This window comes from Exophiala aquamarina (assembly GCF_000709125.1).
Source record: "Exophiala aquamarina CBS 119918 chromosome Unknown aczIA-supercont1.1, whole genome shotgun sequence".
Classification (NCBI taxonomy): domain Eukaryota; kingdom Fungi; phylum Ascomycota; class Eurotiomycetes; order Chaetothyriales; family Herpotrichiellaceae; genus Exophiala; species Exophiala aquamarina.
This window is the reverse complement of record NW_013550587.1, coordinates 3,411,571-3,434,250: the sequence shown is the minus strand read 5'-3', so window position 1 is coordinate 3,434,250 and position 22,680 is coordinate 3,411,571. Positions and strand designations below refer to the sequence as shown.

Sequence of the window (22,680 nt, the reverse complement as noted above, 5' to 3'; positions counted from 1 at the left end):
CCAAAGCCTTGCCGGCAAAGACGGCTTCGAGCGGAGTTCGACGCTCCTTGGAACGTTGGACCCCTGCTTGGATCCCCGCACAAACCTTTCTCTTGGTCAGATCTCATCGCTTCCTTCTGCAATCAAACAGCGTTCTTTGTCGACATCAAGAAGTCGCGGCCGCCTTCCGCGACCTTCATTACTCTGAGGACAGATCATCTTGTGATGAGAGCTCGATCTTCGGCATGGTATTGGACAATCCCCATTGAATTTGAACAAAGTTGCCCTTAAAGAAGCCCCTTGATGGACTCGGCGGGATTTATAATTCTGATCCCTGGCTTGGATGCTCCTACGACATCAACGGATCACATCATGCACCACATCAGTCCAATGCCTCGGCATGTCTACCAAGATGGACCCATCAGCGCCAGCTACCACAAAGTAACGTACGGACTTAGACATCCAGCAGGTGAGCTAGTAGTACACCCAATTGTCGGTGACCCCATGGTTTTAAGAATTGCCCATATGCCCTCACTTTGCCTTTTCTGCGCGCCCTTTTTTGGAGTACTTTATCCAAACCTCGAGGTGTTTTTCTTCTGTTGTTGACGTGCTCCCATACTCATCTGACTTCACTATTTTACTGCATTGCCCTTTTGCTGATGTAACGAAATCATTGTTAATTATCCCAGTTGGAATCTAAAAACCAAATATCATATCTTTCAAACTTGTTGTCTTCGGTTTTAACCAATCCTGAACCGTCATGGCGCATCGAACATATGGCGATGAGAAAGTTGATATAGAATCAGAAGCACCACAGATACCTCCTCTAGCTGATATCCCTATAGAGGAGAGAGCAAATGTGCTCCCACCGCCTGCTCCCCCACCTGATGGTGGTTTACGAGCTTGGCTTCAGGTCCTCGGCTGCTATTTAGTTTTCTTCAATGTTTGGTACAGTTGTTCCATCATCGTCGTCATTGAAACATATCTCTAATGTCGATCTAGGGGGTTCACATTTGCTTTCGGACTTTTCCAGAATTACTATGAGACTGTTCTCTTATCTGACATGAATCCTTCGGCAATTTCCTGGGTCGGGACGGTGGGCTCATACCTGCTCATTGTCACCGGCGTCATATCGGGGCCCCTGTTCGACCTGGGATTCTATCGTGTGATGCTGTTCGGCGGCGCTGCAACCTCGACCTTCGGTGCCATGATGTTAAGTCTGTCCACGAAATACTATCAGATCCTCCTATCTCAAGGCTTTTGTATGGGACTCGGATGTGGCGTCCTATACGTCCCTGGCCTTGCCTTGGTGAGCCGCTCGTTTACTACTCGACGAGCATTGGCCTTGGGTATTGTAACTTGTGGTGCACCTATTGGTTGGTGATCTCATGCCCCCATTCCATATGGCCAAAAACCTGACTTTGACCTGCAGGTGGGATCATTTACACAATCGTATTCAACGAGCTCATCGATAAGATTGGCTTCGGCTGGACCGTTCGCGTCATGGGATTCATCATGTTCGCCACTTTCTCTACCGCCTTCCCACTGCTACTCTGGGGTGCCGCAAATACTGGTGACATCGCCAGAGGTACCACCAGAAAGATTTTTGACAAGAACGCATTCAAAGACCTTGGCTTCTGGCTGTATACCTGGTCTAACTTCTTTGTAAGTTCGGAGCTATACGAGATTGTTTTAGATTTAAGATCCAAGACGAGATCACTGACACTCTCGTGTTTTTGTAGATCTTCTGCGGTTATCTAGTTCCCTTCTTCTACATACCTAGCTATGGCCAGCTTGGGCTTGGAATGTCTCGATCTCTCGCTCTCTACTCCATAGTGATCGCCTCAGGCGCGTCTGTGTTCGGGCGACTGGTCGCAGCAATGGTGGCGCAGCGAACCGGGGCCATGATACCTTGGATCACCTGCGTAGTCGTGTCTGCGATCATGTGTTTGAGCTGGATAGGAATTCACAGCGTTGCTGCATTTTTAGTCTTTGCTGCTCTCTACGGTAAGTTTCTCCTTCTGGTGTGCCCTGTCCTTTGGGGCCGCAAATTTCCAGGCACTTGCCCTAGTTTCCTTCCCTCCTGCTTGAAGATATTTACTATACGGAAGAAACTAACAAAGGGAAAAATAATGCAGGTGGATTCAGCGGTGCGCTCATCCCTCTGCCTCCAACGATTTTCCCAACAGTATGTCCCGACACGAAGGTGCTCGGGGCTCGGTTGGGCATGGCGCAGGCGATCGGTGCCTTCGCCTCTTTAATTGGCAGTCCCATCGCGGGCTCGCTCGTCAGAGGCGATGGAAGCACTGGCCATGATTACCTTGGTCTACAGCTCTTCTGTGGTTGCATGATGCTCTTTGGATCGTTGCTGCTGGCTGCGCTGTGGTTCTACTTGGTCAAGAAGCGGAAGACTAATATTCTCATCTGAGTCGCTGTTATCCCTTACGAAACACTAAAACCAACAAATCTGCAGAGTACCACTGATTTTCCTGCTACGGACAATTGAGTGCTGCTTCATGTGCGGCCAAGCCTTCCGCATTTCGTCTTTTGGAATGGGTGGGATTTGGTAAAAACCTTCGCTACACCAGGGAGTTGAATTTTCCCACGCGGACCTTTCGCCGAATGCCAGCCTGACGCTTGGGAAATTGAAGAATACACAGAACGCATGACCTGCAGGGGGTCCTTCATATCATGCTTTCCGTGAAAGCGTGTAGATGCCCTAGACTTTAGTCGCAAGCAGATCAGATCACTGCCCTCGGTACCAGCAACATGGGACAGAATGGCGGCATGCTCGTCTCCAACTCCGCGGCCGGGGAGCAGCCCACTCACTAGAGGCGAGGCTCCTCCAGCATTGGTAGCAGTTTGTCGCGCCGCTTCCGAAACGTAGAGGCAAGCAACCGCCGTTGGTCAAGAGCGGAGTCGTCCTGCATGCTACCGGGGGGGGGAGGGGGGAGGCACCCGAGGTTCAGATTGCCTTACCTGCTGTGGCTGTGGCAGAAGCGGAGGATGACGATTGGGAGAGTGATAAATAGCTCGCCTTCCAGCCATGCAAGCCCGCTGAAGAATCGGCGGGACAGAATGGCGAAGGCAGTAGCAGCTGTGGCAGCGGCAGCGACAAGGGCAAGCAAGTCGTTGGCTGCGGCGGTGCATGTGTCGGAGTAGGACGAAGAGGAGGGAGAAGAGAAAGAAAGTGTCCCGTCTCACAAGTGGGTAGATGTGCCTATTGATTTCCTGATACAAGATGCATATGCTCTGCCGCAAAATCTGAGCTGGAAGCGCCAGGATCCTCACCATGTCCCAAAAGTTGTCTAGTGTAGCTTCAAGGTAAGGCTTTACACTGTCGAGGAGGTTGGGGGCATGTGAAATGTTAGTGGTAAAAGGAAGAGCAGAGTACATTAGGAGGTAGTCGAGCAGCAGGTTCCTCAAGAGTGATGAAGATCACGTGATTACGATTTTGTTTGTCGCAGAGGGAAACTCCCTCTGTCCTTGTCTCTATCCCCCTAACATACCTGAAGTTAATGAGGTCTTGGAGATGGTACAAGCAGACCAGTCGAGTGGCTGCAATTTTGTAGATATATATATGTACATGAGAAGTGCTCTGTATGATAGAGCTGTCGTGATGGGTTTCGCTCTTGGTGAGGACAATGGCTCCAAGGATAGAGAAGTACAGTGGTAGAGAAGTGTTATGTTGATGGGAGAAATGACTGGTAATCGCTTTAGTGCTCTAGACAAAGTCATGGCGTACAATGTAAATAGAGGTTCTAGAATGCGATCAAGAACGGGACTTCGGGTACTTGCTCCATCCTCTACCGTGACCTTTCTGTATGAATCGTTAGCACCAATCCGTAACATTGTGATCAGGGTTGGTCTTCTTACCGATTCCCATTCCCGAATCAAAGCAGGCATATTCTCCATGGCTTGCCTTCTTTTGTCGAGCCTGGTGCCCATCGTGCGCTCCCATTTGTGACCCTTGACGTTTTGACCCTCACCAGTGCCTCGAACGCGCAAACCTTGCTCTAGTAATCGCTGCTCCTTCCACGCAGTTGACTTAGGACCCGGAGGTAACAGGTCCTCTACACCGTCCTTCTTGGCCAGCTTCACAAGCTCGGCCTGCCGCCTCAGGCTAATGGTCGCGCCGGCCCATCGCCCCGTCTTGAAGTTTTTCCGGGCTAGGAAGGGATTTGGAGGGAAGTGGTTGCTGGGGGGTGGTGTAGATGGGTTTACTCCGCCTTCGAGCGCGAGCACTCCGCCTGTCGGCGCAGGACTCGTTGGCTCTGACTCGGGGACATTGATGGGTTGTTGGTATTGGTATAAGACTTCTCCATCTTCACCGAGAACTGTAGAGGGCTGGCGGCGCTCGGCAGCCAGCTTTGCCGCCTTTTTGGTTAAGGGAATGGTGATTCCCGTGTTTTTGGCCGAGTAGAGCTCAGGAGGGTAGCGGGCGAAGAACTGAACGAGACGCGAGTGGAGTCTGGGTGGCTTTACTGCGGTGGCCATGGTGGCCATGGTGGTGGTGAAGGCGTTGAAGAGGTCAGGCCAGTGGTTGTGGTTGTGGCAGTAGGTGACGAGGCTGCAAATGGAGAATCAGAGATTGACCAATTCAGAAGCAGGGCAAGTCAGGTCAGCGATGAGTGAGTAGGTCGAGGGCAATGCCGGAGGGCCTGTTGGTCAATGGTGAAGTGGTTCTGTGCTGTGGTGCTCTTGTGCTGTGAGGAGCCCTGCGCCTCTGCATGGGCCGCTGGAAGTTGCCAATAATGAATTAATTAATGGACGGGCCATGCCTTCCCAAAAAAGGCTCAGGCTTGGCGGCATCCAGCCGGACTTGAACATCTCCAAATCCTCCTCGTTCTCGCAACCCGCGTGCATTTCAGCTTCAACCCGCGTGCATACCTACTCTCTCTCATCTTCTCGTCGAATCCTTCCTGATCAGCTTGGTCCCCGGATCACTCATCAAGTCTTCCTCACCGCCCTTGACCATCATCTCTCGAGTGACACTCTCCGACTGTCCCACCCTTCGACAGACTGCGTCCAGATGGACGCCTTTGGTGGCAGTGATGAAGACAGCGGGGAGCTGAGAAAGCTCCTCGCTGAGGTGGTACGTGCCCAACAATCATCCAACAACCTATCTCTGTGACTCGATGCTCATTCTCTCTGCTCCAGACCGAGGATCCGGATAGCTTCGAGACTTGGGAGAAGCTAGTCCGCGCCAGTGAGTCGCTGGAGGGGGGCATCAACAGGAACTCGAGTTCTCAGGCCATCACTACTCTCAGGAGTGTCTACGATCGCTTTCTGGGCAGATTTCCTCTGTTCTTTGGCTACTGGAAGAAGTATGCCGACCTCGAGTTTTCCATAGCCGGCACTGAGGCTGCGGAAATGGTAAGATATACACCATGCGCAATGCAAAAGACGAACACTTTGCTGAGGATGTGATAGGTCTATGAACGTGGAGTTGCCAGTGTCACAAACTCGGTTGACCTGTGGACAAACTACTGTTCCTTCAAAACCGAGACAAGCCACGATGCCGACATCATCCGAGAGTAAGTATACAAGTACCAAGCCATATTTCCCCTCTCGAGGCCTAAACACAGCGCGAGACATACATCCACACATATCCTAGTGCGGGAAATTCGTTCTGGCTGGGTCTCGTTTGGTCATCAGCGATAACACCTAAGATTGGTGAGATGGACATTCAGCCAATATCCCCTTCGAGCTTGCTTCTCACAACTCACTACTCAGGCGCTTTGATCTTTTGCTTTTACCCGGAAACAGGACCTCGTGTCCGTCATCCTATTCCTCAGGGCCGTTATTGTGTTGCAGCAAAAGCCACTTGCTTGAGGGACCTGCACATCCACGAACACGTACATCCACCTATTCCCACCTTTGCTTTCCGCCCTATTCTTCTGACCCCTACCATAAAATCTTAGTTGCTAACACCGTGATGTGCAGGCTTTTCGAACGAGGCGCATCATCTGTTGGCCTGGATTTTCTCTCCCATCCTTTCTGGGATAAATATCTCGAGTTCGAGGAACGGCTCGAGTCTCTCGATCGGATCTTCACTATCTTGAGCAGAATTATCTATATTCCCATGCATCAATATGCTCGATATTTTGAAAAGTATAGGCAAATGGCTCAGTCACGGCCTATCGCTGCCACCGCTCCTCCAAGTCATCTCACACAACTCCAACTAGACCTCGAGAATGAAGGAGCTGGCTATAAGGCTGGCCGAAGTCAACCTGAAGTTGAACGAGAACTACGTGCTCGAATCGACATTTATCATCTCGAAATCTTCAGGCGAACCCAGACAGAGACGACGAAGCGGTGGACTTACGAGTCCGAGATCAAGCGACCCTATTTCCACGTCACAGACCTAGACGAGGCACAAGTCACCAACTGGCGCAAGTACCTAGATCTGGAGGAAACAGAAGGCGACTACACTCGTATTCATTTCCTCTATGAGCGATGCTTGATAACCTGTGCACTTCATGAAGAGTTCTGGTTGAGATATGCGAGATGGATGTTGGCCCAACCAGGGAAGGAGGAAGAGGTTCGGAATATCTACCAGAGAGCATCTTGTCTATTCGTCCCAATCGCCCTACCTGTAGCGAGGCTGCAGTATGCATACTTCGAAGAGTCAGCGGGCCGTGTTGACATCGCAAAGGACATTCATGAAGCCATTCTTTTCAACTTGCCTGGCCACGTGGGCACCATTGTCTCACTGGCAAACCTCACTCGTCGACACTACGGACTCGAAGCTGCCGTCGCTGTCTATCAGTTTCAGCTCGATCAACCTAGTATCGATATATCTTCGAAAGCATCACTGGTAGCGGAATGGGCCAAGCTTCTTTGGAAAGTTAAAGGCTCACCAGAAGAAGCACGGCAGGTCTTCCAGAATCATCAACATTGGTATTTAGAAAGTCCGGCTTTCTGGAGCAATTACCTTCGATTCGAAATTGATCAGCCAACAAGTAGCGCGACGGAACAAACTCACTATGAAGAGATCAAAAAGGTTGTAGATGAAATCCTGACCAAGAGCAGATTGCCTGAAGCTACCCTTCAGGAGCTTGTGTCGATGTACATGAGGTACCTGCTGGAAAGAGGCACAAAGGAAGCTACAAAGGAGTACATGAGCCTCGATCGGGAGATCAACGGACCTACCTCGGTACAAAAATCGTTGAAGGCCAATCTTGATCTTGGCAAAATCCCGGAAGCTATCAATGGACAAGTGAGTTGCAAATTGATTTGAACAATGCTTCGCAGCTAACTTGACATATAGCCACCCCCAATTCGCTACTCATAAGCGTTCACTAGTATTCGCTCTTTTTTTTTTAGAAGTGCACTTTGCTTTGATATCCTGAAATGCAAGGATACCATTCTGTCGGAGATTCTAGGATGGGTCGGTATAGCAGGTTTTCAAGGTCAGAAGCGTACGAAACTCGGTCTTGCAGATGAAGCTGCATTCGAGAGAAGTATGATTGCTGTACACAGCTTCGCTGTTGATATTAAATTCAGAAATCTATTTGCACGGCAGCGATTGCTGATGTTCAGAGCCGGGTGGGAAATTTCCTACTTCAAATCACACTCGTAAGGCGAAAGCGTCTTCGGCAAGTTGCCACCATGTAAATCTACTTGGGTGGTATATCTTGGGAAATACACACCGACCATGGGTTGACGAGAGGTACTAGCTGGTCTAAATCACCAATACCGCAGCACCATCATTGCGGTAAGAAGGATAATGATGCTCCCAGGTGCCCTCCTTTTGCAATCGTGATCTCGGCTTTGGCTGGCGTTTGTTCGCTTCACGTCAGATCCCAGCTGGAGCAACCCTTACAGAAAAGTTCACCTCAAAATTAGATTCGCAAGTCGTTGCGATCCCGCAACAACGAGCGAATATAGGCTCTAGAGGATGGCCAATCAACGGACTACAATACCTGTCCTACTCGTCGTCAGTCACCAGGCACCAATAGAACTATATTTTCTAGACTTCATTACTGAATTAGTTCATACATTGTACCCCAAAGTTGCTGCAGGAGCGGAGCATCTGTGGGTTAAGATGAAGGGTTTGCTGGAGAACCTCTGGGGCGGCTCAGCCTTGTTGTCCTTGGAGGCAAACTTATTCTCTATATATGTATATGGCAAAGCCCAGCCCTCTGGAACATTTCGTGCCATGTGAAAGATTTTCAACCCTTCGGGAACTCAAATGCCTCATCGTTTTCTGCTCGTTCCACTTGTTGGATGGGCCAGTGTGTGATCAGACAATGAAAGTGATCCCGGTAACGACGTTTCTTCGAGCTTCGCTCGAATCCCTCTCGCTCACGGGCCGGCTGCCAGCTGCGGCAGCCCTCCAAGCAGACCATCGGATTTCCTATTCGGGATACATCCCGGACGCACACTATCCCGTGGCCAACGACACTGTGACAAAGCTGCCTCTTCTTGTTGCCGTCCACGGCACGGGTCGTGATAATTACCGATACGTCGACGTCTGGCAAGACTTCGCAGACAAGCATAAAGTGGCTGTCATTGCGCCTCTATTCCCTTCCTTTCTTCAGGACCCGCTTGATGTCGACGCTTACCATTTTCTCGGGCGTCCGCCGCCTTGGAGTGGCGAGACGGCCGAGTCATGGCTGAGCCATGTCGTTGATGTCCCCGGCGGGCCGGACGTTGATATTCAGCCCGTAGATCCAGAAAGATACATGAGGTATGATCTGCTTCTGCTCGACTTGTTGACGGAAGTCTCGACCCGGTGGCCGGGGATCGACACGGAGAAGATTTTCCTCATGGGTTTCTCCGGTGGCGGGCAATTTGTGCATCGCTTCTTCTACCTGCACCCAGAGCGGCTCGAGGGTCTTTGCGTCGGTTCTCCCGGCTCGACCACGTTGCTGAACTACACGCAGACGTGGCCGACCGGACTGCAGAACTTCCACGAGATCTTTGGCCAGCATGTTGACATTGAGAAATTGAAACACGTCCCTGTCGCTGGAGCAGTGGGCAGCAACGACACAGACGCGGACGGCATCAGGTTCAGACTGAATGTTCCCGGCTCGAATTTTGGGACACCAGAGGAGGCGAAACAGACTAGAGTCCAGCGGCTCACGGCCTTATTCCAGAACTGGCAGGCTGCAGGCTTGAATGCTTCATACACGATCGTCCAGGGTCCGGCGCATGAGATGGAGAAGGTCAATCCGCCCTTTGAGGAGTTCTTCAAGAGGCTGGTCGAGCAGTGGTGGGCATCGCGCACGGCTTGAGGGGAGATAATGTTCGTAGAACCCAAGATTCAGGCATGTAGGTGAAGGAAACAGAATCCTGATGAACACTGGCCTATCGGTAGAACTTGACAATTCCCCGTTTCTCGCATAAGATTTCTCTTGTGGCTTACGGGAGGATGGTTCACGGGACAAATCCAATCGCGATACTCTGGAGGAGCTGAAATACTCTTGCTTTGATCTAAGCTCTGTTTCTGGAATCTGCTTATAGACCTAGTAGGACAGCATATTGAACAGCGGCCGATCCGCCCACTCATAGCTGGATCTGGTATCTCGGACTTACCTTGCCTTAAACATCAATCATGATAGGACTTGACAATTGCCAACTCATCTTTGAGAGCTGAAGAAGTTTGTCGGGACCTTCATAAACAGGTCGACTCGTCTATTGCTATTCCGGGTAATTACATGCGAAGTAGCTAGTACATGCAACGACCGGTGAATCGGTGACTCTTGAGCAGCAACCCTTTCCATGAATGATTCGTCAGCACACGAGTCATAATAATTTCCACTTAAGTCAAATCTTGTCGATACATAATTACCGAATAGCTATTACCACTAATGTCAGGCCATCCCTCTGATATCTCGTCTCCAGCTGTCACAGACTGCTGAGGCTTTGGTCCTTTTGTCCTTGTCTAGCTCTACGCACTCGAATGCGTTTGGTCATGTGAAGCTTGAACGAGAGGAGAGCACTGGGAAAGTCTGTCTCTGTGGATATTCTTCATCCCTACCCGGCCAGTCGACGCATTGCTGGGTGATCCATCCCCCAAACGTTATGCGCTCGAAGCCTAGAAGCAAACCCATGTCGAGAAATTCCTCACATGGACCTAGGCGAGTACTAGTCGGACCGTTCCAGCCTGTTGCATAACCCCCGCGCCATGTAACCGACTTACCTGCAGCTAGTATTCACTAGTTTGTGACGTGAATCAAACTAACTGAACAGGACGCCAATGATTGTCCCAGCCCGTTACCAATCTAGACTCGAAGCTATCTTCCTCTGCTCATCTACATCCAGGCTGTCGCGAACACCCCCTTGTGGCGTCCAAGGGTGATGGCCTTGCAACCTGGACGTCGCTGCAGGGGATCGCTCCGATACACAGTTGATGTCTGCCTTGTGTGCGCCTAGGCAACTGGACACTGTGGCCCCCACGTCGACACCGGTTCCAGAGATGAAGGAGGAGACTGACTAGCGGAGCAAGTCAATTCAAGGATTGACTGTTGAAAGTACTCTGTAGGCATGGAGTGGGTTTAAAAGGATGTGCAAGCCTTGCGTCCTTTTTGTCGCTTGGTCATGTCACTTTCTTCCCGTCAACAATGGACATCAGCAAGAGCGCCATCGACTCGTTCCAATCACCGGAACGACTCGAGCTACTCAACGACATCGATAATTTTCGCACAAGTGGCCTTCAGAACCTCCCTCAGATCGTGGTATGTGGAGATACAAGCAGCGGCAAATCGTCCGTACTGGGAGCATTGTCCGGAATTGAGTTTCCGGTGTCTGGTACCATCTGTACGAGGTTTGCCACGGAAATCTCTTTGAGATATTCTGCTGCAGAAACCATTACCGGCCATGCCTTTATCACTCCCTATGCCAAAAACCCGTCCAAAAGCCACGGGACTGCAGTTGAACCATTCAAGCGAGACATCACCAGTCTCGATGCTATTCCCGCTCTGATGAATGACGCGAGGAAGAAGATGGGTCTCGCAGAAGCGTCAGGGATAAGTCGAGACGTCTTGCACCTAAGACTTGACGGAAAACAACTCCCAAACCTCACACTTGTAGATTTGCCAGGCCTCATCCATTCATCTGCGAACACCGATGATATTGACATGGTTAGAGATCTTATCCAGGATTATTTTAAACAAGAGCAAAGCATCATATTGATAGTTGTTTCGGCGGAAAACCCCACCCAGAATCAAGGCATCCTCGATTATTCACGAAAATTCGACCCTAAGGGCACCCGTAGTATTGGGGTTCTCACCAAACCTGATGCTTTGGAACGTCCTGATAAATCCAGCTTGAAACCGGAGATGATGCAGCTGGCAAGAAATCAACATCCAACATACAGATTCACACGTGGCTGGCACGTTGTCAGGTGCTTGAATGATAAAGAACGGGCAGACGGGGTGGATCGGGATCTCATCGAGAGTACCCTATTCCGTCGGGAGCAATGGAAAAACATCTTTCACCCTAACAAACTTGGCATTAAATCATTGCGAACGATTCTATGCAAATATCTCCATGAGCACATACTTCAAGTTCTCCCAAGTCTTCAGACATCTTTGGAAAAGGGCATAGAAGACGCCAAGTCTTCTTTGGAGAGACTAGGTGATCCTCGATCGAGTTTAGAGGAGCGCAAGGGCTACCTCAGTCGGATCAGCAAACGTTATGGCGAGCTTGTCAGAGATGCTCTGGAAGGCAATTACAGTGATGCCTTCTTCAGAGACGGCGACTCGCCCACGAGACTGAGGGCAAAGACAATGGCATTGACTGATGAATATGACCAGTCGATGCGCACAAAAGGTCATTGGTTTGATGCGCTCGAAGCGAAGCACCAAATCTGGGATGGTCGCTCCAATCGGCCGGAACAAATCACTCAATCAGATGCTCTGCGCAAAGTCGGGGAGCTGCTAGAAACTTACAGGGGCCCGGAGCTGTCATTTCTTTTCAACCCACGTCTCGTTGCTGAGCTTTTTAAAGAGCAATCGGCGGGATGGGAATCGCTTACCTCAAAATATATCAGGGACATAAACGACGCGGTGCGTCGTTTTCTGAACATGGTTATCGACTTCATTTGTCCATCCACAGGAGACACGGCTAAGCTCGTCTTTCAACACTTTATTCAGGATACTTTGGAAGCTTGTCAGGGCAATCTTGATTCAAAAACTAGGGAACTTTTGAGCCCCTATACGACGTCGTTCCTCTTCTCCACCAAGAAGCGCCTTCAGACGAGTCTTCAGAAAATTGAGCACCAATACCTTCAAAAAGATAAAGCTGGTACAACCGCACAACCGCAGCAGCTACTGGGCCTTAAATCACGGGTTCGGACCAGGATACTCGGGTCAAATTGCTCCAATATTCTGGAGCATATTATGATGTTGCAATTGAAACATTCATCGACAATGTTGTTCTTCTTGGCGTTGAGGCATGCCTACTTTCGAAACTTGAAGCTATCTTCACATCGGAAATGGTCATACATATGAAAGAAGATAAAGTGGATCTTGTAGGAGGCGAGTCAGTAGACATGCAAAACGAGCGAGAAACCCTGAACGCTCAATTGAAAACTCTTGAGTTGTCTCTCAAGAGGTGTCGGAGGCATACCGGCAGAATTGATCAGAGCAAAGTCAAAGAAACGCCCCAGACCTTTCCGGACGACCTGCCGAACCAAATGTCCAATGGAGACATCCCTTCGCCTGCTTGCCCGATTCCTTCCACATCACCACCTGGCTTGTCAGGACATGTGCCAGTGAAATTGTTTGGAGATGTGGTCTCGCAGCCGTCAGGCAAATCTTCTGCAACACCACCTGCTGGTCTTCCTATCTACCGGGACATTAAAAGATCCAACTCACCACTCGAAGCAGCCAAGTGGCCCTGGAGGAATCCAGCTAGTGCTCGTGGTTCCTCTAGGGGAGAACCAACAGCAATCGATTTTAGCTTTGGAACGCCAACTGTTGCTCAGGGACTCTCAAATGAAGCACAGCAGCCAAAGCCCAACTCTCCTTTTGCGGCACTAGTTGACCCTCCGGGGGGGTCAAAGACAGATCCAACTGTCAGGTCTTCCTCTGCAGCACCACTCGATTCTCAAACGCCCTCTAAGGGCGGATCAGTGTTTTCGGAAGGAGCTCAAAATAGCAGCTACGGACGACAAGAGGGTAGGAAAGCAGATTAATCAGATTGTGTTGTAGACCACGATTAACTCATATCATTCAGACGGACTTTTCAGCGATTCTCAGACCATCGTAAATTTCCCCAAAACATTCGAACCCGGTGCCACCCTCATCGTACCGCCCCCAGTCCTTGCTCTGATGAGGCACATTGTGGAAGCACGAAACCACATTGAAGTCCCTAACTTCGGAGGAAGCACACAACTGACATATTTCCAATGTCTCACAGCATACATTCGAGACTGGAATAAGGATGAGCTTTCGTTTGAGGTGAGACTGACACTTTCCTCAATTTCCTTCCCACTGCTTTGTTTTTCTAGTACCTCGCCTGGACTCTCTTTCATCCAAACGTCCTTCTACACTTAAAGGGGAGGCCCTTGGTTCGAACTGATGTCTGACGAGCTCGCAGGAGGCACGCTGGCGCGACTATCAACTGATATTCGATGACAGCACCAAGGAATTCGTGGGCTACAAGCTATGGTGGCGTGAGGTGGTGAACAACAGATGGAAGGGCATGACGGCTACTGCCTCTGGGCGCAGCCTTTCATATGGCCAGTACATGTCTTGTCTAAAAAGCGAAATCGACAGGAAGGTGCACCTGAAGAACTTTTGATTCTATTGATGGGTCATGGATCATGAGATGAGATGGTCATATATTAGATTGCCCAGCATACTCCGGGCGTTTCCAGCCAAATACTTGCTGTAATTAGTTATTTGCCCCTCGTACTTGTTTGGAGTCCTCCACTTCTAGAATTCTCTCTAATACAGCCCCACTCTTTCCTCGTTGGCGGACGTCACAATACGCCACAAGCGTCACAGCCACGGTGGCGCGGAGGATGTCTTGGCATCAGGCTTGACATCTACCTAGATACCTTGGTAGGCAGAATGTGCAAGTCTTGCTCTGCGTCCTACAAGCGTTCCCATCTTCTGCTCGCAAGCCCCCAGGATCCCATGATATTTGCTTTACTCTGCCCGAATTCAATTGCAAACCTAGTCTCCCAGCCCTTGCCGCTGGTCGAGACAAAGATGCCATCATGGCTAACAACATGGTGAACGACCACCATGACATAACCATTCCGGCTCCGCCTGTTGACCCTATACCAAGACCACAGTCTCCTCCCCCTCCGCCTTCTACTGAGCTCTTGCCGCCGCCTCCTCCACCAGACACTGTTTTGGCCCCACCGCCTCCGCCGATTGCCTCGAATGTTCCTCCGCCACCCCCAGATGTTGTGCCACCTCCACCCGCCAGTGAATTAGACCTGTCGGCAGACGGGTTGAAACCACAGCCGCCGAAGAAGAAAGGATGGGGCACCACCAAATCTCAAAAGGCTACACCACTGAGCGTGGAAGATTTATTAAGGAGGAAGAGAGAGGCCGACCTGGCCGCTAGCAAACCCAAGTTTCTTTCCAAAGCTGAGCGGGAGCGCATCGCTTTGGAGAAGCGCGCACAAGAAGCTGAAGCCGCGACTCCCTCCAAAACACAGAATGGCTTTCCGCGGCGCCAATCTTCGAAGCTATCCACCAAGACTGAACCGCCCAAGTCGAATGCTGCACCTAAAGGACCCAAGGCATTCCGTAACGGAGAGGTCCCAACAGGCCCGGCAGCTATGCGCTCTCGAGACCAAAATAAGGATTTCGACCTGAAACCTCCGGCCGCTCCGAAGTCCATTGCATTTAGTGGTGATTCCAAGGGCCAGAAACGGCCAGCTGAGGATGAGCGAAACGCACACAAAGAATCCGACCTGATTCGTCAGAGATACATGGGTGCTGAGATGAATGTCTCGACCTTCTCTGCCTTGAAAAAAAGGCGGAGGACAACGGAGAAAAAGTTCAATTTCGAATGGAATGCTGAAGAAGATACGACCCCGGACTATAATCCAATCTACAACAACCGCGCAGAAACCAACTTCTTTGGGCGAGGTCGTCTCGGTGGGTTTGATGAGCAGGTCGCGGATGCCGCAGCACAGAAATACGCTGCAGCCTTGCAATCCAGGGATATCGTGGCTGGCTCTGCCCGTGCTCAAGAAATCCTCGAAATGGAGCGAAGGAGGAAAGAAGATGCGGGCCGTATGTCCATAGACAAGCACTGGAGCGAAAAGAAACTTGAGCATATGCGTGAACGAGACTGGAGAATTTTCAAAGAGGATTTCAACATTGCCACCAAGGGTGGAGGTATACCAAATCCCATGCGGAATTGGAAAGAATCATCTCTACCTCCAAGATTACTCGAAATCATCGACCAGGTCGGCTACGTTGACCCTTCTCCTATCCAGAGAGCTGCCATTCCCATCGCTCTTCAGAATAGAGATCTCATTGGCGTGGCTGTCACTGGTTCCGGTAAAACAGCAGCATTCTTACTGCCTCTCCTAGTCTACATCTCAGAACTACCAAGGTTAGACGAAGACGACATGCGGAAAAACAATGGCCCTTATGCGATTATTCTGGCGCCCACTCGAGAATTGGCGCAACAGATCGAATTGGAAGCACGAAAATTTGCTTCTCCGTTGGGTTTCACCGTGGTGTCCATCGTTGGTGGCCATTCGATTGAGGAGCAGGCCTATAATCTTCGCAATGGTGCTGAAATTATCATCGCCACGCCTGGTCGTCTTGTCGATTGTATTGATCGCCGTATTATCGTTCTCGAGCAATGTTGCTACGTTATCATGGACGAGGCAGATCGCATGATCGACCTCGGTTTTGAAGAACCCGTCAACAAAATCCTCGACGCTCTCCCTGTAGGAAATGAAAAGCCTGATTCAGAAGCTGCAGAAGACTATCGCGCCATGTCACGTCACCTTGGCGGCAAGGACCGATACCGACAGACAATGATGTACACGGCCACCATGCCTGTCGCAGTCGAGCGTATAGCACGCAAATACCTTCGCCGCCCCGCGATCGTCACAATCGGAAACATCGGAGAAGCCGTCGACACAGTTGAGCAGCGCGTTGAGTTCGTCGCCGGCGAGGACAAGCGCAAGAAGCGACTCGGCGAGATCCTCTCGTCAGGCGAATTCCGCCCGCCGATCATCGTCTTTGTCAACATCAAACGCAACTGCGACGCCGTTGCTCGCGACATCAAACACATGGGCTTCTCGTCCGTCACGCTCCACGGCTCGAAGACGCAGGAGCAGCGAGAAGCGGCGCTCCTCTCCGTCCGCGAAGGCAAGACCGACGTGCTGGTCGCCACCGATCTGGCTGGCCGAGGTATCGACGTCCCAGACGTCAGCCTCGTCGTCAACTTCAACATGGCACATAACATCGAGTCTTACACCCATCGCATTGGTCGTACAGGTCGTGCGGGCAAGAGCGGTATTTCGATCACGTTCCTCGGCAACGAGGACGCAGATGTCATGTACGACCTCAAGCAGATGCTCATGAAGAGCAGCATCTCCCGCGTCCCCGAGGAGCTTCGGAAGCATGAAGCTGCCCAGCAGAAGACCCAGCGTGGAGGAGGTGGTGCCTCGAAGGGAGGGTTCAATAGGGGTGCCGTCGGTGCTGGTGACGAATCTGGCGGCTTTGGTATGGGGAAAAGCGGCCCTGGTCATGGTGGTGGCGGCGGCTGGTAGAGCAAACAACCACCAATATATGTGCCTACACCGCTACGACTTCGTCACCTGTTAGAGTATTGTACCAGTTAGTTGGGCACGCAGAAGAAACCGAGGTTCTGTTGCATATGAGCGCAAGGCACGTGACAATACGGGTAGTTTTATCATGTCCAGATCCTTGCTTGTCGATTTGTGTTCCTTAAAGGTCAAGTGCTCTCCGAAGAAGAGTCAGTCACATTTAGCTAGCTAGCGAGCTACCTACCCAAGGCTGATAGCTGGCTCTTTGATCCTAATCTAGATTTGCTTGCGAGAGCTGCAGCTGGTGTAGCCTCGGTTGGGCGGCAGCAATGGGTTGCAGCCTGCGGGCAAAGCATCATGCACACCGACATGTATAACGGCTGGAGCAAGCACCCGGTCCGACAAGAACAGAATCCAAACAAAATACACAAAATACACTCTTTCCAGCCTTCAAGGAAAAGTTGCAAGGCGCATGGCGTCCATGGGTGCTGAAGAACCGACAATATCCCCTGCACGCAGATGCAGGCAGCCAACTCCTCCATCCAGTGTGAACTCCAGATTGCAAAGTCCCCAGAGTCGTTTCGTTTCATTTTCGTTGCGGTAAGTCGTTCATTGGTTTCCAACTTCTCTCTTCTCGTGCTTTCTGATACCGGGTTATTACCCTCTATTTGATGAATGTGCATCGTGCCGTGCTTTTGTCGCTCGCATGGGGTTTCCCTAAATCGGGCTCCTCCTCAATGCTCCTACACGCTTAATAGGCGTGTGCATCATAACCTCCTGCATCTCAGGCGGGATTGCTGGCTCCTGATGGCTGGTGTCGAACACTGCCTTGCTCATAGATAGCGAGGGATTGAAATTCTCCTTCTCATGCACAGTAGTACCTGGTAGCGAACTGGTGCTAAGATGAAAATTGTTCTTTTCAAGGCGCTGCTTTGGTACAGGAAGAGCTTTCTTCTGTAGCACGTTCGCCTTCTTTGGGGCGAGCGGAGAGCGCTTACTGGAAGGTACTGGGACCGTGACTGTTGATGTAGCAGCCGGTGGAGGAGGAGCTTGAGCAGCTGGCACTGGTGCTGCTTCTTCCTGCTGCTTCGCTTCCTGTTTTGGCCTCTGCTGTGCAGCTAGCCATGCTTCAAACCCATGCACAGCATTTACCCAAGCTCCATTACCGAGATGTCTGCTTTCGATCTCCTTGCTCAGCGCTTGCTGCACTTTTCTGGACTTGGAACCTGTTAGACAATCCGTGGCATCCCCATATAGTGCAGTTGCAGTCACAATAGTATTGGCGCCAATATTGCCATCGGTAAGGATCGTCACAGATACAGCAAACTCAATGTCTACCCTTCCCTGTTTCGGAAGAATTAGCATAACTTTCACTCCCAGCTTCTCATCACCCAGTATTGATGCTGTTGTGATTCCGACCATATTTAGAAGCCGTAGCTCCTGACTGATTCTGGCAGCTAGATTCCACCCTTGCGAAACTGTAGAGAGCAAGGATTTGGGAGGAATGGAACCATTTGGCATCATGGAGAACGCATGAAGCTGACTTCTGATCAATTGTAGGAAAAAGCGTCTTTCAGTGGAGAGCTCGGGCACTGGAAATTCCGCATCATTATCAATTGCCGGCGCAAATGTTAGACTTATCGGGGCGGAAGGTCCCGACGTTGATGCTGATCTCCTTCCTGATCTTCGCCGAGTAGGATGTGTCGCTTGGTAGACTTGAGGGTACATGAAGAGGCGCAGTTCGTTCTTGTACATCATTGTGAGTGCTGTACCGAACTCGTTCGGCTCGTCAGCCTCCTCCTCGGCTGAGATCAGTCGCCAACCAGTTTCATTCTGGATCTGCTCTACTTTCATCTTGAGGGCCAGAACATCGGCGCTTGACCAGCCTTTGTGCTCTTCTCTAACTCGGTCAGCTTCTTCGATTTGATCTCTTATCTCTACCTGGAGCTCGGCGGCGGCGGCCAGTGTCTCTTCCTTCTCAGCCATCTGCTCCTGGAGAGAACTTAGCAGCGCTGTTCGCTGGAGAAAATATTCGTCAGCAGCTTGTAATTCTTGTCGGTATTTTTTCAGCGTTTCGTGATCAATGCTGTCCAATTCTTCAATGCTTTGCTGCAGTGATGGCTGCAGCTTTTGCAGCGCTGTCTGCTGCTGTAGCAACCCGGGGATAACACTGTCAAGCATATGCTGTTGATTATCGAGGATTTCAAGGTCATGGGATAAATTGCCGTTGATGCTTTGCAACCCAGTTTTCAGGCCGTCGACTAGTTGGCTCCGCCACCGATACCAGCCTTCCTTGCTCTGGAGACGCGCATTGGCCTTGCCATTCCGGAATTGGTTGTCCATAACTAGCTTCACATCCGGTCGAGCGTCGATGTATTCGCGGAATAGAGGTGGTTGCTCAGCTAACGTCTCAGCTTCAATTGATCGAACGATTTTCCGCCCTGTTGAGATGTATGACTTGAGTTCTCGAGTAGAGTGTTGATACAGCTCAAGAAGGGGAAGAGTCGTGGCGGCTGCGACGAACGTCTCTTCCAGCGTGTTATCATGAACGCTTTCCTGAGATTTTCTGTTTGGTAGAGTTTGGGCCATTGTATGTCTCCTCTTGGTTGTTGATAATTCAATGAAATGAATATTGGTCATATTGAGGAATTCTTGCAACGAAATCTTTGGCTCATCAGGAATATTGGCTTGCTCAAGCATCTGGGCAGTTGACATATCAATTGCACCAACAACATTATCAAGCTTGTCTTCGAATGATGTTGGTCTCGCATCTGCGTCAATGCGTATATCTCTGTATCGTCCTGTTGTGGACGGACTGCTGGGGGCGGCCGTTTCGACGGGCGATGAAGATCCAATTTTCGGTGTTGCCTTGCTATTGCTGGCAAAACCTGGTAGCGAATTTTGCAGCTTCGCACTGAGCCTACCTGTAGTTTCGTCTTTGCTGGGGGGCTTGGGCAAGTGGACTTGTTTCACGGGGCTGACCTCCCTAGACACTGCTTTCAAGCGTTTTGGTGTTGGTTCTGCTTCGTCTTCATCTTCCTCATCTAGATCAAGCTCTGCAGGCCTCTTCCCTAGAAGACCTTTCGCGCCACCAACAGCGAGACTCTTACGACCTCTCATCTTTCCAGCCTTTGGCTTTTTAGGGGACATTGCTTCAATCATATCCTTGAGCTGCAAGGTGCTGTTATCTCCCACTCGCTCGTCGGCTTCTTGTTCCATGATGAAACGGCCACTTTCACGGCGATATTCCTCGACACGGTCTGCTTCCACCTCTTGCGCTAGTTGCTGGGGATCTTCAGAGCGAGTGCCTGGTGCATCAGTGACGCCCAATTTGAATTGAGGGACTGCATCACCAATTGAAGACCTACGGTCCAGTAGCTCAGAGATGCGAGGAGACCCAACCCCTTCTTTATCTATCCCTATACCGCTTGACTTGCGACGAGCAAGACCTTGTCTAGTGGCACGAAGGATAACACTAGGAGTTTGCTGACCAGTCTCCGCATCTCGGGAGAAAAGAGAAGCCGCTTTGACAGCTGATTCGCGCTTGATCGACCGTGGTGAGGCTCTGGCTTGGAGTTCTGCTTTGAAAAGCTTCTTTGGCGACGCACTCTTTTCAATCATATTGGTACGTAGAGGTGTCTTGTTGGGAGTCTCCGCACGATATGGAAGTGGAGTCATCTGCTTTAAGGGTGTGCCACCTGGCGTTCCCCTTACTGACTTGACCGAAGAAAGACTCTTAGCTTTCGAAGGTGGCGTCGTTGATATCATGGAAGCAGACTTTTTTTGCGCCCTGCTTGATAGTCTCGGTTTCAGTGCTAAGCTGGGGCTGCCTGTTTCGGAAGCAACAGACGCAACTTGTAAAGGCTTGGGAGTCGATTTTGGGGTCGTACTTTGATCAGCAACTGGTTGCGCATGATAAGGAGAAGGTGCATCAGTACCTATGTCGGGGCGGACACCTGAGGATCCTCGAGTTGTGCTGTGCCTTCTTGAAGATTGCTGAATAATAGATCCCACAGCTCTGGTTAGCTCCATAGCAGAAGTTTGGTCCTCATCCACGTCAGTTTGTGGTTCAGTCTGCTCCTCAATTGGCGGCAGAATTCCGCCAACCGCAGCTGTCATATCCATGCTATCATTTTCTTCCATCTGGTCTGATGCAGTAGATGTTCTGCGATTTGAGCTTCCCAGAATCCCACCTACTGCGCTGGTGAATTCCATAGTCATCCCGTCATCAGCCGCTTGAGCCATTGTCAGGTTGCTAGTGACTTCCTCAGTCTCATGGTCGATAATACCTCCTTGCATTACCGTGAACTCCATGGTGTTGTCTAACGCGGACTCAGCCCCTGATGAACGACGGCGTCGAATACTGCTTCTGCGGCGTGGTGCTGGCGACTTCCGGCTTTTAGTTTGTGGAGACTGTTTGGAGACAATCCCGCCGACCGCTTTAGTCACTTCCATACTCATTTCTTCAGTCTGATCCAAATCTTGTTCTTCCACGTCCTCATCCTCCACAGGCTGGAGAGGCGGTGATTGACGAGACGACGACAATGGTTCCCCAGTTTCCTGATCATGAAGTGCGCTATTTTCGAAGCCAATCTCACGATTGCGTGCCCGAGGTTGAAAGGCATGCGTTACGGTCCCAGTCACCAATTCCATAGACAGTTCTTCTCCGTTCTCATCATAGTCAATCCCACGGGTGCCGGCTTGACTTGCGGCTTGGCGTAGTCGTTCTTCAAGGCTAGAATGAGTACTAGATCCAGATTCCTGGGAAGTCACTGTATGAGACGTGGTTTCGTCCATGCTCATTGCAGTGTCACCATCGGTATCCGATTCATCGGAAGACTCTATGCCCTCCTCAACTCGTATAGGGCTACTGTTTGTTGTGATATCCCCGGATGGGCTGGAAGAGAAGACATCGTCTTGTGAAGCATCCAACATAGGACCCGGAAGACCGGAGCTCCTTCTCCGCCGTGCTTTTTGATGCGCGGGAGATTCTTTGACTAGCGGGTCTTCAACCAGTCCATCTTGTGCCGAGGCTGTTTGTGGAGTTCCAGACGATGCCTCTGGTTTCGTAGGCGACTGTGACACAGTTATAGATGATTGTCTCCGGGTTGAATTCGAAGCAGAACTGGTTGTGGAATCCTCTGCGACCTCCATGACACTCCACGTGTGGAGGGTTGCTTCTGGCGCAAAGGACACCCTACGATTAGCGAGCGACTTCCGTCTTGCTGCTCTTCGCTCAAGTATTGCCTTTTTTTCCTCCTGATGTTTTCGTTCTGCGTCCTTCTCTCGCTCGAGGTCGCTACTGCTCGCTCCATCCTTCGCAGGCGACTTTCGCGCAATCGGGCTGAAAGGATCCGAGACATCCTCTGTACCGGAAATCGAAAGATCCGCTCCGTTCTGTGTGTTGGGCCCAGGGGTGGAGAAGTCTATCAGAAGCTCTTCAGCATTCTGCTTGTTGGGTGACTTGGCCTTGCCAGTGCTTCGCTTTCTCAATTCATCAAAAGTTGGGATCACTTTCGGGGGAGTGAGTGGGATCGCGGGTTTGAGGATAGACTTGATCTGAAACGGGGTAGATATCTGTTGTCAACAACCCATCGCAATATATCGGTAGAATTTTCTCACCTTTACAGAATTTGCGGATGTCTCTGTCAATGCCTCCAGCCCCCCTGGGCCAATACTTTTCCCTCGCGACTTCTTCTTCGCCGCCAGGTTTTTGCCATGCTCAGCCTGTAGGGCAGCTATGTCTGTGGTCGCATTGTCCTTGAATGCCGGCGACTTGGAGGATGGTATATGAGCAATTGATTGTCTGATTCTGGGTTTCGCAGGCCGACATTCGGTTGTCAGGTCGTCCATGTCTGCAGAGTTGAGCCCTCAGATCACGATATTGGGTGATTAGTCTAGTGAAACATGATTGTAACAATGTTGTTGGGAGAAGGATATGCCCACGTCCCACTTTGAAGCCGGTCAATCGCGTCGACATCGGTCTAACCGGATAC

At 50.7% G+C, this 22,680-nt stretch overlaps 7 protein-coding genes across 7 annotated transcripts; 5 read left to right on the top strand and 2 right to left on the bottom strand.

Annotated features, from left to right (window-relative positions):
• Nucleotides 1-739: 739 nt before the first annotated feature.
• On the top strand, nucleotides 740-2,407 carry A1O9_01230 (uncharacterized protein; the record flags this gene model as incomplete). Its single annotated transcript, XM_013410389.1, has 5 exons — nucleotides 740-927; nucleotides 982-1,355; nucleotides 1,412-1,644; nucleotides 1,722-1,986; nucleotides 2,118-2,407. 5 exons carry the CDS (start codon nucleotides 740-742, stop codon nucleotides 2,405-2,407), a joined length of 1,350 nt encoding a protein of 449 aa, XP_013265843.1.
• A 1,344-nt stretch (nucleotides 2,408-3,751) lies between these two features.
• A1O9_01229 (uncharacterized protein) lies at nucleotides 3,752-4,485 on the bottom strand (the record flags this gene model as incomplete). Its single annotated transcript, XM_013410388.1, has 2 exons — nucleotides 3,752-3,799; nucleotides 3,856-4,485. The coding sequence occupies 2 exons, from the start codon at nucleotides 4,483-4,485 to the stop codon at nucleotides 3,752-3,754; spliced, it is 678 nt and encodes a 225-aa protein (XP_013265842.1).
• A 526-nt stretch (nucleotides 4,486-5,011) lies between these two features.
• Nucleotides 5,012-7,222, top strand: A1O9_01228 (uncharacterized protein; the record flags this gene model as incomplete). The annotated part of the gene is made up of 4 exons (XM_013410387.1): nucleotides 5,012-5,074; nucleotides 5,140-5,355; nucleotides 5,413-5,516; nucleotides 5,926-7,222. The coding sequence occupies 4 exons, from the start codon at nucleotides 5,012-5,014 to the stop codon at nucleotides 7,220-7,222; spliced, it is 1,680 nt and encodes a 559-aa protein (XP_013265841.1).
• Nucleotides 7,223-8,234: 1,012 nt separating this feature from the next.
• On the top strand, nucleotides 8,235-9,221 carry A1O9_01227 (uncharacterized protein; the record flags this gene model as incomplete). Its single annotated transcript, XM_013410386.1, has 1 exon — nucleotides 8,235-9,221. The coding sequence occupies one exon, from the start codon at nucleotides 8,235-8,237 to the stop codon at nucleotides 9,219-9,221; it is 987 nt and encodes a 328-aa protein (XP_013265840.1).
• A 1,317-nt stretch (nucleotides 9,222-10,538) lies between these two features.
• On the top strand, nucleotides 10,539-12,583 carry A1O9_01226 (uncharacterized protein). Its single transcript, XM_013410385.1, has one exon. The coding sequence runs from the start codon at nucleotides 10,551-10,553 to the stop codon at nucleotides 12,438-12,440; it is 1,890 nt and encodes a 629-aa protein (XP_013265839.1). The 5' UTR covers nucleotides 10,539-10,550; the 3' UTR covers nucleotides 12,441-12,583.
• A 1,572-nt stretch (nucleotides 12,584-14,155) lies between these two features.
• Nucleotides 14,156-16,687, top strand: A1O9_01225 (pre-mRNA-splicing ATP-dependent RNA helicase prp28; the record flags this gene model as incomplete). The annotated part of the gene is made up of 1 exon (XM_013410384.1): nucleotides 14,156-16,687. The coding sequence occupies one exon, from the start codon at nucleotides 14,156-14,158 to the stop codon at nucleotides 16,685-16,687; it is 2,532 nt and encodes an 843-aa protein (XP_013265838.1).
• A 714-nt stretch (nucleotides 16,688-17,401) lies between these two features.
• Nucleotides 17,402-22,537, bottom strand: A1O9_01224 (uncharacterized protein; the record flags this gene model as incomplete). Its single annotated transcript, XM_013410383.1, has 2 exons — nucleotides 17,402-22,261; nucleotides 22,307-22,537. The coding sequence occupies 2 exons, from the start codon at nucleotides 22,535-22,537 to the stop codon at nucleotides 17,402-17,404; spliced, it is 5,091 nt and encodes a 1,696-aa protein (XP_013265837.1).
• Nucleotides 22,538-22,680: the final 143 nt, after the last annotated feature.